General features: G+C 48.7%; 1 protein-coding gene across 1 annotated transcript in view; it reads right to left on the bottom strand.

Moving 5' to 3' along the window:
• TCERG1L (transcription elongation regulator 1 like) overlaps nucleotides 1-16,500 on the bottom strand; it is a 222,220-nt gene that overhangs the window by 43,476 nt on the left and 162,244 nt on the right. Inside the window, exon 7 of the mRNA XM_046655503.1 lies at nucleotides 13,189-13,343. Within this exon, the coding sequence (XP_046511459.1) occupies nucleotides 13,189-13,343 (155 nt within the window). The remainder of the gene's footprint in view (nucleotides 1-13,188; nucleotides 13,344-16,500) is intronic.

Here is a 16,500-nt window from a genome sequence, read left to right on the forward strand (position 1 = left end):
CCACCTGCGCATAGGTTTGCTTTCAAGGTACAGGGTGGTGCTGAAAGCAGGATGAGAGGGTCAGGTTCTGGAAGCTCCCAGCTCACCTTAGCCTACCTTGAACCTTCGTTCTAGTGGCCTCCTCCCACCAACAGCCCGTCCACACCAAGTTCTGCACTCCACACCACACCATCACAGGGCCAGTGCGTGCCTCCTGAGCAAGAACTGGCTGCAGGCCAGTCGGTCCCCACACATCCCCCACCAAGATTGGCAGTCCCCACGCATCCTCCACCAAGCCCAGCAGTCCCCACACATTATCCACCAAGGCCAGCAGTCCCTACACATCCTCCACCAAGGCCAGCAGTCCCAACGCATCCTCCACCAAGGCCAGCAGTCCCCACACATCCTCCGCCAAGGCCAGCAGTCCCCACACATCCTCTGCCAAGGCCAGCAGTCCCCACCCATCCTCCACCTAGGTGAGCAGTTCCCACCACAAGCAGGCTCTACAAGGAGGTTCAAAGAAAAAGGAGACATTATAGACATTGACACTCTTTCGAAATTGGAGATGGAGCTGGAATCGGGGTTTCCTGCAGGGCAGGGTTGGGGAGAGGAGTGAATGCAAGACATCAGCATGGAAAGTTGAGCAGTCCGAGCCCAGGTGGTCTTCTTGGGGCACTCAAGCAGAGCTCCTAAACCTTGGCACCACCCTGGGGCTGAATCACCCCTTGTTAGGGGGCCAAGGGGCTGCCCTGTGCACTGTAGGACCTTAGCAGCATCCCTGGTCTAGAGATACCAACAGCAGCATCCCCTCCCAGCTGTGACAACCACAGATGTCTCCAGAAATTGCCAAATGTCCTCTAAGGGACACAATCTCCCCTGCCACCCCCGCATCCCAGGAATCAGAGGTCTAGAGAAAAGACCACCCTTGGGCCCACCCTCCCTGTCTCAGCCTCCATGGGAGGACCCAAGACTGTCTCTCACGATGCCCCTCCTGGTCCCACTCGCCCGGCACACTGGGTCCTCACATGGCCTCTGTGTCAGCTCCTGCAGACCATCCGCTAGTCTGCCTGTCTGTGTCTCACCGTGTCTGGAATCTCTCCCAGGATGCACCTCCTGCTGGAGTGTCCAGAGGAGGCGATGCTCTAGCCAGGTTTTGAAGGAGCGGGCTTGTGTTTGACATCTCCTTGCTTTTCGGGCAGATAAGATGGGGCGTGATGGGAAGTGACAGAGACACAACCAAGACAGGAAACAGGCCTGGAAGAGGCAGATCCTTCCTCATGCCCACACCACAACACACTCCAGGGACATCAAAGGTTAGATGCGAAAATTTTTTAAAAATTAAAAATAAATGAGGTCAGGGCCAGCCCCGGTGGCCTAGTGATTAAGTTTGGTGCACTCTGCTTCAGTGTCCCAGTTTTGGTTCCTGGGCACAGACCTACACCACTCGTCTTTTGGGAGCCATGCCATGGTGCCGGCTCTCATACAAAAAGAGGAGGACTGGCAGCAGATGTTAGCTCAAGGTGAATCTTCCTCAGCAAAAATTAAGTAAATAAATGAAGCCATACAATTATAATGATGTTGGCTAGGTTTTAGAGTTTTTGTGTTTGTTTTGAATAATCTCATCATAGGTAAATACTTCCTAATCAAGATACCAAGTCCAGAAGCCACAAAGGAAAATATTTATAAATTTGGCTGCCTTTACAAACACAAGACCAGGGGCATCATGCCAAGTGGTCAAGCAGGAGCTCTTGGGGTCTGTCCATCCTCCCAAACAGCCTGTGAGCAGGAGGGCTGACTGGAACCAGCTTTTCAGAATTCTGGAACCTAATTAGACACTTCTAGCAACTGGGAAGTGCTGGCAAAAGAGGAGGCCACTGTCCTTAACTGACCACAGAGACCAGGGAACAGAAACTGCAGTTTTGGGACTGAAACTGACAAGGAATATACAGCATTTTTTTACAAACAGCTTGGAAAAGGCACAAAGGACAGCTCCAGCCCTCGACAAGCAGGAATCAGAGATCCCTGAGGAGGAAGAGAATCTGTTTTCCGGAGCTGCCATATTATAATACTCAGAAAATCCAGCTCTCAACAGAAAGTTCCAGAGCACGTAAAGCAATGGGAATGGAAGGCCCATTCACAGGATGAACAGAACCCGACAGCAGCCGTCCCTGAGGACGCCCACGCACCAAAGTCAGCTCAAAATGCATGAAAGAGCTAAAACCACAAAACTCCTAGATGAAAATACAGGAGGAAATCTTCACAACACTGGATTTGGCAACGGTTTCTTAACTATGACACAAAAAACACAGGTAACAAAAGAGAGAAGCAGATAAATTGGACTTTGTAAACACTAACTTTTGTGCATGAAAGGACACTATCAATAAGGTAAAAAGGCAACACATAGAATGGGAAAAAATATTTGCAAATTACATACCTGATAAGGGATTAGCATCCAAAATAGATATAAAACTCCTACAACTCAATGACAGCAACAACTCAAACAACCTAATTAAACAATGGGCAAACGTAGGCCAGCCCACTGGCATAGTGGCTCAGTTCACGCGCTCCACTGCAGTCGCCCAGTGTTCACAGATCCAGATCCCAGGTACAGGTCTACCCACCAGTGATCAAGCACGCTGTGGTGGCATCCCACATACAAAATAGAGGAAGACTGGCACAGACATTAGCTCAGTGACAATCTTCCTCACCAAAAAAAAAAAAAAGGGGGGGGGCAAAGTACTCAAACAGACATTTCTCTGAAGAAGACATACAAATGGCCAAGAAGCACATGGAGAGACTCTCAACACCATCAGTCATCAGGAAAATGCAAATCAAAAGTGCAGTGAGGCACCACTTCACATCCGGTATGATGCCCATAATATTAGAAACAATAGTAATAACAGTAATAATGAAAACAGAAAACAACAAGCGCCGGCAAGGATGTGGGGAAGGACACGGACCCCTTGGGCTTTGCTGGTGGGAATGTAAAGTGGTGTAGCTGCTGTGGGAAAAGGTTTGGCCATTCTGCAAAAAGTAAATACAAAATTACTACATGAACCAGAAATTCTACTCCTAGGTACATGCCCCAAAAGAACTGAAAACAGGGACTCAAATGGATATTTGTAGGCCAATGTCCATGTTAGCATTAGTCACAATAGCCAAAAAATGGAAACAACCCAAGTCTCTATTAACAGAGGAATGGATAAACAAAATGTGGTATGTATATACATACAGTGGAATGTTATGCAGCTGTACACTCATACAACTGAACAAAAAAAATGAACAACCTAATTAAAAAATGGGCAGAGGCTGTGAACAAACATTTTTCATGAATGAAAAGAAGACATTCAGATGGCCAATAGGCACATGAAAAGATGTTCAATATCACTAATTATTAGGAAAATGCAAATCAAAACTACAATGAGATATCACCTCACACATGTCAGAATAGCAATAATTAACAAGACAAGAAATAACAAGTGTTGGAGAGGATGTGGAGAAAACAGAACTCCCATCCACTGCTTGTGGGAGTGCAAACTGGTGCAGCCACTATGAAAAACAGAATGGAGATTCCTCAAAAAGTTAAGAACAGAACTACTATGCAATGCAGCTATTCCACTACTCCGTATTTATCCAAAGAACCTGAAAACACTAATTCTAAAAGATCTGTGCACCCCTATGTTCATCGCAGCACTATTCACAATAGCCAAGACTTGGAAGCAACCCAGTGCCCATCAACAGATGATTGGATAAAGAAGATGTGGTATATATACACAATGGAATACCACTCAGCCATAAAAAATAAAGATGAAATCGTGTCATTTGTGTTAAGGTGGATGGACCTCAAGGGTATTATTCTAAGCAAAATAAGTCAGACAGAGAAGCACAAATACCATATGATTTCACTCATATGTGGAAGAGAAACAAACACACAGATATGGAGAACAGATTGGTGGTTACCAGAGGGGAAGGGAGTAGGGGGAAAGTGAGGGGGTAAAGGGGCACATGTGTACAGTGATGGATAAAAACTAGACTGACGGCGGTGAACACAATGTGGTCTATACAGAAGCTGAAATATAACGCTCTACACCTGAACAAAAAGAGGATTGAAATTCTGACACAGGCTACCATGTGAATCAACCTTGAAGACATTCTGCTGAGTGAAATAAGCCAGTACAAATGGACAGACACTGCACGATTCCACTTACAGGAGGCACATGGAACAGGCACATCTCCAGAGAGGGACGTAGAAGAGAGGTTCCCAGGGGCTGAGGGAGGAGAGCCATGGGAAGTTATTGATAATGGGGACAGAGATTCTGTTTTTGGTGATGAAAAGTCTTGGAAATATTGCTGATGGTTACACAACATTGTGAATGTCTTAATGCCACTGAATTGTACACTTAAAAATGGTTAAAATGGCAAACTTCATGTTGTGTATAATTTAACAAAAGAAAAAATTCAAGTTCAATTTGTTTTATGGAAAAAAAAATCAAAATACCAAGAAAAATCTTGGGATCATGCTATAACCGGAATGCAGACTTCCTTAATTTGTAAGAGTCCATATAATTCACAAAGAAAGACAGACCCTTAAGCACGTCACAAGAACACAAAACAAAACAAAGGCTCATAAACCTGTGAAAAGCTTCAATTTCACTCACGATGAAAGAAATGCCAACTGATACAAAGACTGGTTTTAAAAGCTAAATTTTGATGATCTACAGTGCTTATGAGAGTACGCAGAATCTATTAGTGGGCATGTGAGCCAGTCAATCTTTTTGGAGGAAAATTTGGCAATATCTGTCAAAATTTAAAATACATGTACCTTCTGACCTGGCAATTCAAATAATATGAATTTATACAACAGAAATACTTATAAAAATGCTCCTAAGATAAATATGTGTATACAACGTATGTGTTCTTATCAGCATTAAGTGCATTAGCATGAACGACTAAATGACCTAGACGTCCATCAACTGGAAGAATCTAATGGAGTCATGGCGTATCCAGCCAAGAGAGGAGAGACAGATAGACAGAGAAAGATGGAAAGAGAGGCAGAGAGACAGAAAGACAGAGACAGAGAGGAGAGAGAGGGGAGAGAGAGATGCTCAGAACATGCAAAGTTGGAAAGATATCCAAGATGAATTTATTATAAGCAAGGTGAAGAACAGAAAGTGCATGTCAATTCCTTAGACATTTCATTAAAACATATTGACACACAAACATCTACATATTTCCAAAATTTATTGTTTTTATGCGTTTACCAGCAAGGGCATGTTATTCAAAAAAAAAGGCCCTGAGTTGGGCAGTGAGGTTGGAGTAGCTAGTGAAAGACCTCCTGATTCTGTGAGCCAAATGCCTTCCTTTCTGTGGGTGGAAGCAGTTACACCTAGTGCCTCCAGTCCCCTTGGAAAGAGAAGGCACAACCTCTGGTTAAAGCTTACTGAAGAATTGTAGGCGTTGGTTTGGTGGGGAAGCAAGTTTGCATCAGAGGAGATCCTTGGTGTGTGGTGTATACCTGAGTCCCGCCCGAGGTGAATTCGACTTGGAAAGGTGGAGGGCTGTAATTACTCCAGGCACCCCGGAACAACAGCGCTCCCACCTGAGAATTGGACGGGCATCTGCGGGTCACTCCTAATGGCAGATGCTGGCCTCCAAGGAGACCATGCTCATCACGGTCAGATCTCCCCCACTCAGCACTCAGACCCATCAGTCCCACTTTTACGTCCCTGCTCCCTGCTTTCCAGGGAGCGAGATGCCCATTAACACGGATGAGCTTTCTTGGGATGTGAGCAAACCACACGAGCTGAGATCTTATGGAAGTTCTGGGGGCATCTGCAAGCATCTGGTTGAAAAGACTGACAGCAGGTTAAATAACTTATGTACTTGATGAAATGTACAGTCACTCAGTGGAACAAGACAGCAGAGTTCCTCCCACCTGGTGACACTAGAGCTCACAACTGAGGGCTGTCCAAGAGGGGGCTTTCATGAATGCGGTGGCCCCCGCTGGTCAAAGCCCTGTCTTTTTACTTGGGTGTCTACAAACAGAGCGATTTGAGAAACTAATGGATGCAGTGATGTGGTGCTTCCACTGGGCTTCTGTGAGTCATTAATCTCTAGCATGGCGTCCGCTGAGGCAGCGGTGAGCTGAGACCGTCCTCACCTCCTGGGACTGCCACCTGGGAACCTGGTACAGAGAACTCCATGCTCTGTGCAGGTGTCTGGTGAAAAGGCCCCAGGGTCAAAGGCTGGCTGGCCCATCCGGGTCCCACCTACGGAATTGCTGCACGGGCGGACAGCCCTCAGAGGGCCCTTGGCTCCTCGTGCTCAGAGCTAAGCTTCCACAGGGCAGCCTCCCCTTCGAGCCCGCCTCTCCATGACACCCGGTGCAGACAGCTCTCTCTGCATTTTCTAGAACCCATGAGATGCAACAGAGAAGTCACTCGTTTGAAAGTTGTTTCTCCTGTTGTTCTAAGATTGGTGTTTGTGTGTGAGAAAATGGGGACAAGAAACATGAAACACCCTCAAGGACACTGAGGCTGCCTCAGGGGTGCAGAGAGTAAATGCACCCCGGGACTGTGGCCTCCCTGAGGAAAAGGAGGGGTGAGATCAGAGGTACTCCCGCTTGGGCAAGAAGCGCCAAGAGCCTCTTGCAGTGGCTGGACCAGACCATGTCAATAGATGGCAGAGCTGGGGTGGCGGACCCCGTGGCACAGTCATGGGTGTCAGGACGAGATAAGTACCAAGCAGCAATGCTCCTCCATATTCTGGTGTGTCTTCCAACACCAACAACCACTTCTCCAGTTCTCTGGACATCAACTGGGTGTGCAACAACTCAATTCAATTCAGACACTACCTGGAGATAGCACCAGATTCCACAGACTTAAGGGCTTGTCCCACAAGACCCCCCCACTTCAGATGACCCGTCACAAGTCCCAGGCCACACCTACTTCTGACTGACCAGCTGCAAATCAGGATTCCCATGACCCCTCCTCAGGTTTGGTGGTTTGCTGGAGCAGCTCCCCGAGCTCAGGGAAACACTCATGTTACGGCCCAGGGCTCACTGTTGTGGGGCACCAAGAGTCACATGGCTGAGCTCCTGCCACTGACCTCCTCCCTCCTCCCTCCTCCCATGGGCACAGGGTTGGTGGTGGTGTCAGCCAGTGTGAAGAGGGTATGAATGGGGAGGGGCGAGGCGAGGTGGGGATCAGAGGGGTCCATTCATGGAAATGCTCATGGCTCCCTCCCCACCCCCCAGCAGGTCCAAGGATGTCTCCTCTACCAAAATTGGTCTCCTCTGCATCCCTAGGTTGAAATCAACTTATGAAAGAAATGCAGAAATACGAAGTAAGGCAGAGAAAGAGCCTGAACTCAGCCAGGCAGAGTGTTGCCAGCCCCCTGATTAGGAGAGGTAGAAGCTGCCCAAATGGACCGACCGGAGTGTGTGGTTCCAGGGGGCACTTAGCAGGGAAGTTCTGTGTCTGGTCAATCATCATCATGGGGGAAGTCTCCAGGGTCCCTTGGAAATGCTGGGCTAACGGGGTGCCTACCACTGCAGGAACTCACGTTTTCCATGTCCTAATGCCCAATGAGAGCTTGCCCCTGAGCTCAGACACAGAGGACGGGTCCTCCAAGTGTACCTACCCCTCCCCATCTTCTGTCGTCCAGTGTGAGTGGCCCTGCCTCAGGAGGCCCCCTGGCTGCTGGTCTGGGGGCTCACTTTGCTCCACCCACCCCCTGCCTTCACTTCTCCCCCCACCCACATCCACCACACAACATGTCACCACCCGCCCACCTCCTGCTCACTGTTGGAGCCCGTGACAAGCCCTGGGCTTAGTCACCAGGCCCCCAGTAAATAAACGGTTGGTTTAGAATGGAGTTGACATCCTCCTCCCTCCCCCTCCCCCTCATTCATTCCTTCCTCATTCATTCCTGGGCCAGGACAGCAGTGGCAGCTTGAAGCATTAGGTTCTGGGGAAAACTGCTTTGAAAAATGCTGTTCCAGCCTCTCCTTTTAGCAATCCTGGGCCCTGAAGGCACAGAGACATGACACAGTGTCTTTATCAGCACTAATTCAGGGGTGCTTCTAGAAAGCCTCTGCCCTGCCCGTCCTGGCTGCCTGTGCCACGGCCGACCACAGCACACCGAAAGGTGAGCGTTACAGAGCATCATAAAGACCCCTCGCCACCCGCACACCCAGCTTGCTCCTTCCCAGCGTGGGCTGCCTGGCCAATTCTATCAGTTCAAGAGGCACCCCACGCTCTGCTTCCTGGAAAAGTCGACAAGGGATTCCGGAGAGCTGACGTGTCTTCACTCACCTGCCTTATCTGGGGGTCACGTTATGGAGACGGACCAGTGTGGGCGCTTAAGTGGAGCTAACAAAGCCAGGTGCGTGGTTCGTTCATTGTGCAAAGAGGAGGCATAGGGCCGCCAGGCGGTGCCAGGGTGTGGAACACAGGTCCCCTGTGAAGGTCAGGGTTCCTCCCAAAGAGTCGGGGTGGGTGAGTCCTGCAAAAGGAGGGCCTCTCCCATCAACCTGAGTCCTCTCGGATGAACAAGGACGCACAGCGTTGCCACTTTGCACAAGAACTCAGCATGTTCAGTGGTCCTGGGTCTTGCTGAGTGCTGGCTGCCACCTGTCCCACTGTGATCTGGAGATCTGTGTACACTGTCCCTGGGCAAACAATGCTTGGGAAACCCACCCTTTCACAAGTCACAGCTGTGTTTACTCACTGGGACGGCTTTATGTCCTACTTGGTGAAATGAATGTCATTATCAATGCACATTTGTCTTGAATATAAATGACTAAAATGTTTACAGAGCAACTGAAGCCTGCTGAAGTCGCACGGTCTCTATTACAGGGTGGGCACAAAGCAGTGTTGAGTGCACGGCTGCCTGCACCCGACAGTTCCTGCGTCAGTCGTGGGGAGCAAAATGCTTTCCAAAACCTCGTTTTTATCATAAGCTCATAAGATGCCTGGTGAGGCTGTCACTCCACCCCCACCCCTCGGATCTGGAGGCAGAGCCGCCAGGGTGCAAATCCCTGTCCCCCAACTTGATAGAAGTGTGACCTTGGGCATGTTAATTAATCTCCTTTCTTTAATTCCCTCTTCTGTAAAATGGGCAAAATGATGGTGGGTTGCAGAATAATGGCCCGCAAAGATGTCCACGCCCTGATCCCTGGAACCTGTGAATATATTAAATTGCATGGCAAAAGGGGATTAAGTTTCCTAACCAGCTGACTTTGAGATGGAGCGATGGTCTTATGTTGTTCAGGTGGGCCCAGTGTAATCACAAGGACTCTGTAAAGAGAAAGAGGCAGCCAGAGAGAGATCCGGAGATGCTATGCTGCTGCTGAAGGTGGAGAAAGGGGCCTGGAGCTGAGGGAATTGGGTGGCCTCTGAGGCTGGAGGAGGCATGGAAGTAAGTCTTCCCTGGAGCCTGCTGGAAGAACACAGCTCTGCCAGCACCAGTGGGACTTGCGTTGGGCTTCTGAGCACCAGAACTCTAAGGTGCTAAGTTGGTGTTTGAGCCACTAAGTTTGTGACAATTTGTGACAGCAGCCACAGGAAGCTGATACAGAAGGCACCCATCTCCTGGGGCTGTGTGAGCTCTAAACAACCCAGTCGGGGGAGCTACCTTCTCCCCATTTCCCTCCAGGGCTCCCTCCATCCTCCCCCATGCCCAGGAGGAGGCCTCCTCTGCAGTTCTCACCCCTCAGGCTCCTGTCCTCTTCAGCCACTAGGAGGCACCAGCGGGAGACAAAAAGGCAGGAGAGAGAGGTCAGGTTCCTCATTTCTCCCCCTGCCTTTCCTGTCCCCCTCCCAGAGGACAAGCCCATGGGCACTTATCTAATCACCTTCTGATATTTCCCACTGGCGGCACGAGACCCTCCCAGTGGAAGGGACGGGATACTCCACTGTGGACTGGGCAGGCTGAGCTGACCCAGCAACGAGGCAGCAGGTGCATCAGCCAGACTACCGGAGATGTCTACCCATCACTAGGAAGGGAGGGCTTTGGGGCTGCAGGGAACTCAAGAGAAAGAACTGAACCTCCGACAGGTTTGAGGAATGCTGAAGCTGGGGGAGAAAAAAGTGAGTATCCTCCAAACCGAAGAGCTGGTACTAGTCCTGAGAGCATCGCCATGAAACGGATGTGGGGCAAAGGTGGTATTCTCATTTCACTTTAGTTCAATAGGCGTTTATTCTCAACTAACAGCATAGCTGCTAGAGCCATAACAAATCTGGACGCACTGCAAGATAATTAGGAAATAATTCAGGCCTTCGTGCGAATCTCTCAGCAACGCTAACAGAGTGAGAAAAAGGGACTTTGTCCTTATCTGTTGAACGATGAGTGGCTTAGCACTTTTGGCAGCTCGGTATCCTGCGCCCCATAGCTGCCTAACACTATTAGCTCCACTTCCACGCCTGATACCCCGAGTAAACACACACGCACAGGCACCACTAAACCTAACAGCATTTAAATGTGGCTGCTATTTTATAAAATGCATTTATTTCATTTGCCTCTTGAAAAATAATGGGTATCAGATGGAATGCTTAATTGTTCCATTTTAGACTAATAACAGGTATTAATATATTCAAATGTATAATGACTCATAGTTGAACGAAATGTGAAAAACAAAATTCCACACCAGGAGCCATCTCCCCTAGAGCTTGTAATAATTAGAGTCAAATTATTGGATGAGGCTTGATGGATGGATGACCAGGCAGGAAAAAATGCCACTTGCTCACGGCTGGAGGTCATCAACTCTGATGCTAATCGCTAATTAATCCCTCAGAAACACCTCCTGACCTAATTGTTTTACTGCAAACAACACAATTTGGGTGGGTGGATCTTAACAAATTAGAAGTTATACACTTAAATGTCAATTGTACCTTGCAACAGGAAGTTGAGAGTTGAGGTCATTTGCAAATCTGTAAGATCCAGGTTAAAAATATACTTGTTTAAGAAAATCTCTTCCTCCTTTGATAAGAGGAAGCAAGGTTAAAACTCCTCTTGTAACTACACATAATTTTATCATCACATATCTAAGTGGGGCAGTCAGGGCCTCCATAGCAAGCTGAGGGAAGACAAAATAGCTTGATTTATTAAATCTAAATCTATCAGCTATTTCTGGTTGTGTTTGTTAAGTTTTGAGGCTCAATTTTCCACCTTTCTGAGTATAAAATGAGATCCATGTTAGTAGTGCACTGATCTATGACCCAGTAATGCAGGTCCCTGTTGTTAGATTAATTAGACAGGGAGGCCATTAGACAATGCCTTGACAACCTACGTAAGCAAAGTGTAATCGAAGCCTGTAAAAGCCTCAAGGTCCGAAATCAATCAGAACACTGAGGACAACCCATCTCACACAGCCAACAAGGCTTTAAGCTGTGGCCACACAATCATTTCCTTTCTCTGCTTCCCACCTTCTCTACATAAGTCTTTCCATGCTCCCACCAGTGGAGCGCCCCTAACCACTTCCAGGTTGCCACTGCCTAATTCTAACTCATTTTTGCTCAGATAAACTCTTCAAAGTTTTAATGCCTCGGTTTATCTTTTACCACTGTCCTCTTCCGACGGTCCTCACAAGCGTCGACCTGGCAGATGACTCACTGGGCAGTCTTGGGGCACCTCTCCATTTCTCTCAGACTTGGCTTGATTTGATCCAAAGGAGAGACATGGGGAGCAGCTATGCATTGACTGCCCATGAGCTCCTCTCTTCTCAGTCCTACCAATGCTTTGGGAAAAAAGAGGAAGGAACAGTACCCAATTATCTACAAGAAAGTGAGCTAAAGAAAGGAGCAGGAATCCCCTGCGTTATTTGTCTTTTTCCAAGCAAATAAAATCACTGCCGTGATAAATTGCGCCTTAGTGCTCCTCCTGGGACTTGTAGGTCTTGTGATATTCCCGAGTTGTGCAGCATCTCCTGTCTCTGAGGAAGGAACTTGGGAGGCGGTTTCCTATGAGGATTTTTTTCTTTTAAGCCTTCTTTCGACACACCAAATATCCCTTTTAAACATGCATGCCACTTGATCAAAGGAGGAAACGAAATCAAAAACCCAATTCTTATTGTCCCTGAATACAGCTAAGTTTTTAGAGATCCAGTTAAATATGCACCTAGAACATTTTTCCTTTCCCAACATCAGTGGACGCAAGCTCTCTGGAGCTTGTTATCTTTATCTTAAGTGAAATAAACATATTAAACCTGTCATCTCTCAGTCTTAAAAGACTACTATGAGCTTTGAGCTTTGCAAGAGCAATCTTTGCCATGTCTCTTAGTGCTGTTAAAAATGCTAAGAAAATTTTTATAATACCGTTTTCTAAAGTTCCAGTCAAATGCCTCTGGATTTGATGAAAAATGTTGGCTGATGTCATCTTGTGTTATATAATGTGGAATCAAAAATATCATTACAAACCTAATAAAACACCCCACAAAAATAGAACAAAGACCTTCTTTCAAGGGGTCAGGATCCCGTTTCCCGGCCTTGCAGCCAAACGTGTGCATCTCAGGTCGGGGAGAGCTCCTGATCTCACATTTCTCCAGCTTAGCCAAGACTATTGTAATCCAGGGAGTGGGGCTTTCCCGACACAGCAGCTAATAAAAAATGTATTACATCTAATCGTAAAGGATCCTTTCTGAAAATGTTAGACGTTCTTCTCTGACTCCCGGGAAACAAGATTTCCACGGGCATCATCAGAAACAACTCGTCTCTGCCAAGCATTCCATTCCTCTACAGCTGAGAGGAATCCTTTCTGTCTCCATGCCCGTGACGCCACTGAATTCAAGCATTCCTTCAAATAGACAATGGATGGGTTTCAGCCAAGGCTCTAAAGCGAACGAGTGAGGTGGAAGGAAGCACGCTCCCATTTGGGTACATCTGGTCCCTCAAGTGAGGTTCATAGACATTTGGAACAAAAATTCAAGGCTGGCTAATGACAATGCTGGAAAGGAAGTTTCCAGTGGCTGACGGAATAAAAGGCCTTCTCTGAGTTAATAACTTTACCTAATGCAAGAATAAAGCAGAAGCTGATGTTTCTGCAGAAAATGCCATAAAAACTTAATTACTAAATTCTGAAATAGTGAACATGATTCCTTAAAACTCAGTTTCCAACGTAACCAAGATAAACAAGCTTCCCTTTCATGTTCACTAGGAATATACAATTTGAACCCTCATGAAAGTGAACGCAAACAGCCCAGCTCTTAGTTACTTGGTGAGGCCTCCAGCTTGCGCTTGTGGGGCGGGTCTTCGATGATCCTGTTGAGGTCCCCGCGGTTCTTGAGGTCCACGGGCTTCTCCCAGACAGACAGCTGCATCGTGGGGTTGAAGAAGAAAACACGGTCGTCGCCCGTCCAGACCACACACCTGTTTGAGGTGAGAAACTCATCTTAGTTACCCTCAAAGATACTTAGTTCAAAAGTCATTGATGTGCATCCTAACTCAAAAAGCCCATCATGATTGAAATCAACAGGTTTGCAAAGGTTATTTATGTAAAGTATAAATAATAATGGTCATGTCTGGCTTTTCAGGGTCCTTTACAGATCTTTTGTATTTTTTCTCATTTGATTAACAGGTAGCTATTACCCTGCCCGCCCTTATACCAGTAAGGACACCAAAATTCAGCAAAGCAAGCAGCTTAACGAGCCCGCAGGAGGTGGGAGTTCTTCCCTGACACCAAGAGTCTCTGTTTTAATGTAATTCCAACTCAGAACCTGAGTGTTCAGGGCACCTCTGGCCCTGGATCCAGGGACCTAGTAATTTGAGAGTGGTTCCCGGGAAACTTCCCAATTAAGCACAGCGTGTGCAACGGGGTTTCACAGCCACGGAGGATGCACGGTCCACAGCTCACTGCTTGCCAGCAGCAAGAATAGCAATGGGCTGCTTTGATTAGCAGCTTCACCCTCCTGCCCCAGCTGGTTTTCAGAAGAGCAATGACTTAAGCTTTGAATTTTCATATATAGGAATCCAAAATCTCTGAAAGAATAATATGCATTTTTAAGGCCCCTTATCTGTGGAAAGCTATCAGAGAGGAAAAAAAATTGAAAAGGAAAAATAGTGAAGAAAAACAAAAGAAAGAGGGACCCCTTCCTGAGGACTGTGCGTGCCTGTAAGGCGGAAACGTGCGGGAATTCAGATCTGGCCTCAAAGCATCCCAAGGCACACGGCCACTCAAGGCCACGAGGCTGGCCTCGGGCTCAGGCTCTGTCCCGTGACCGATCTCAGGATGGTGCAGAGAACGAGCCCTGTGCTGGCATCAAGGCCCATTTCTGGTCTGGGCCTTCCAGAAGGTTCCCTCGGGCAATGCCTCTCCCCTCCCTGGGCCTCAGCTTCCCCCAGTGACCTCTGAGGGTCCTGACAGCTCCAGGATTCTCCTTGGTCTCCTCAAGTACTGTGGGAATGGGTGGGAAAAGCCCCTGTGTGCCCAGCCCTCTGGCTGTTCATTTTTTTCGGAGGCAGGACCTCTGACCAATTGGGGGACTGCCTGCCCGGCACTATGTTGGCCTCTACCTCACCCAGTCAGACACACATGGTTGTCTGCTGTCGGTGTGGATCCGGGCCAGCAAAGGCCACTCTGCTTTGCACAGAGAAAATCACTGCCACCCCCGAATCTCGATACCCAACCCAGAGAGACGCTTTCCAGGGGCCATGCACAGGGCTCGGGACAGACTCCTCTGTTAAGGGAACTCTAGGCAGACCACCACCCTTCCCAGAAATGACGTTGAGGTGGTCTGTCAGATCTACTACCCCACCAGGCCAAGTTCATGAGTGTGGTAGACAGAACGATGGCCCCTAGAGATGTCCACATCTTAATCCACAGAACCTGTGAATGTGTGACCTTACACGGCAACAGGGACTTCACAGATGTGACTAAGCTAATATCTTGAGATGGGAGGTCACCCTGGATCGTCCAGGTGGGTCCACTGTAATCACAAGGTTGTTGTAAGAGGAAGAGGGAGGCAGGAGTCTCAGAGGCAGTGAAGGAGAGGAGAGGATGGAAGCAGACGTCAGACAGACACACAGACACACACACAGGGGAGAGAGAGCCTGGAAGATGCTACACTGCTGGCCTTGAAGATGGAGGAGTGGGCTGAGGAGTGCAGGTGCCTCAGGAAGCTGGGAGGGCAAGGAGCACATTCTCCCCCGGAGCCTCCAGGAGGAAGCAGCCCTGCGCACCTTGGCTTTAGTCCTGTGGGACCACGTGGGACTCCTGCCCTCCAGAACTGTGAGATGATCCACGTGTGCAGTTGAAGCCTCTGAGGTTGTGGTAGACCAGTCAACAGAGTTCACCCTTGGTCCCTCTCGGTCCTGGGTGCCAGCATCAAGACCTGCATCCAGCCAGCAGTGATGGCAAAACTGCGCCCGCAGTCACCGGCCATCGCAGGCCTGGTCAACGCAGGTGGAAGAAGACTGTCCTGACTGACACACCTGCCAGCTCTAGACCTGCCCTTGACCTTCAGGTGACCTTGAGAGCTTCCCCTCACCCCATGTGGCCTCAGTTCCAACATCTGGTTGGTGGGAGTTGGAATGCAGATTTGTGTTATTCTAACATTCCTTGGCTAAGAGAAAACCGAAGCCAGATATGAGGGCCCCCACTCTTATCAGAGGCAGGACAGCCCGTGGGCCCACAGGGGCACTGCTCAGGCCTGTGCTTGGGGCTGGAAGTCCTGGGCAGGGGGCGCCTCACCAATCCGGCCTGGGAGCTGCGCTCTTTGAGGCAGAGCTGAGGAGGAAGCGGGGAGGGCTTATTGAGTATAGAGCTGAAGGTAACTAAGCTGTGCTGTAATTATGCACAATTCACCCAGAATTCTGGGCTAGCAGGGACCATAAACCCTGACAGAGGAACTCGGCTCCTCCCCTCTGGGACGGACAGACGGACAGACGCAGCTCTGCTGATGGAATGCTTCCGTTTCAGGCTGGGAGGCCGCGCTCCTCAGCAACACTCAGTGCTTGTTCTTAGGACCCCACTCTTGGCCTGCACCTTTTGAGGACTGTGGGGAGCGGTTTTCTTGTCCTGAAGGCAGGCTCTGCTTCCAGCTTCAACTGGACAAGGGCTGTGGTTAATGTCATAAGAAAGAAGCAGACCAGCAGCGCAGGGCTGTCGCAGCAGAGCCTGAGCACCACCCGCTCACGGTGCCATGCCTGGAATCAGCCTTCGGATGCTCAGAGGCGGCCAGCCACCACCCCACATGCAGGCTTCAGACGCCTTCTTTGACTGGGCTTTGGCTGGAAAAACAGCTCCAAGACCAAAGCTCCTGGCAGCCAGTCTGGCTTGGACTATTTATTTTTTTCATGATGTTTGACTGCATTTGGCATGGCTGGAAAATTCTAGAAGCTTCCCTGGCTCCCTGCCTCCCTGTCTATCCGCCTAAGATTTAAGAGCTGCTGTCTGGACCTTTAAGGTCTCCCGGGAGCCCTCCCCTCACCTGTTAGAACAAAAAACAAATTCTGCTGGTCCTGCCGCAGCTGATGGATCCAAGAGGTTCCATGTCCCTGGCAGGAAGTCATCCTGTACCCACGGCCC

The sequence above is a fragment of the Equus quagga genome, chromosome 2 (assembly GCF_021613505.1).
Source record: "Equus quagga isolate Etosha38 chromosome 2, UCLA_HA_Equagga_1.0, whole genome shotgun sequence".
Classification (NCBI taxonomy): domain Eukaryota; kingdom Metazoa; phylum Chordata; class Mammalia; order Perissodactyla; family Equidae; genus Equus; species Equus quagga.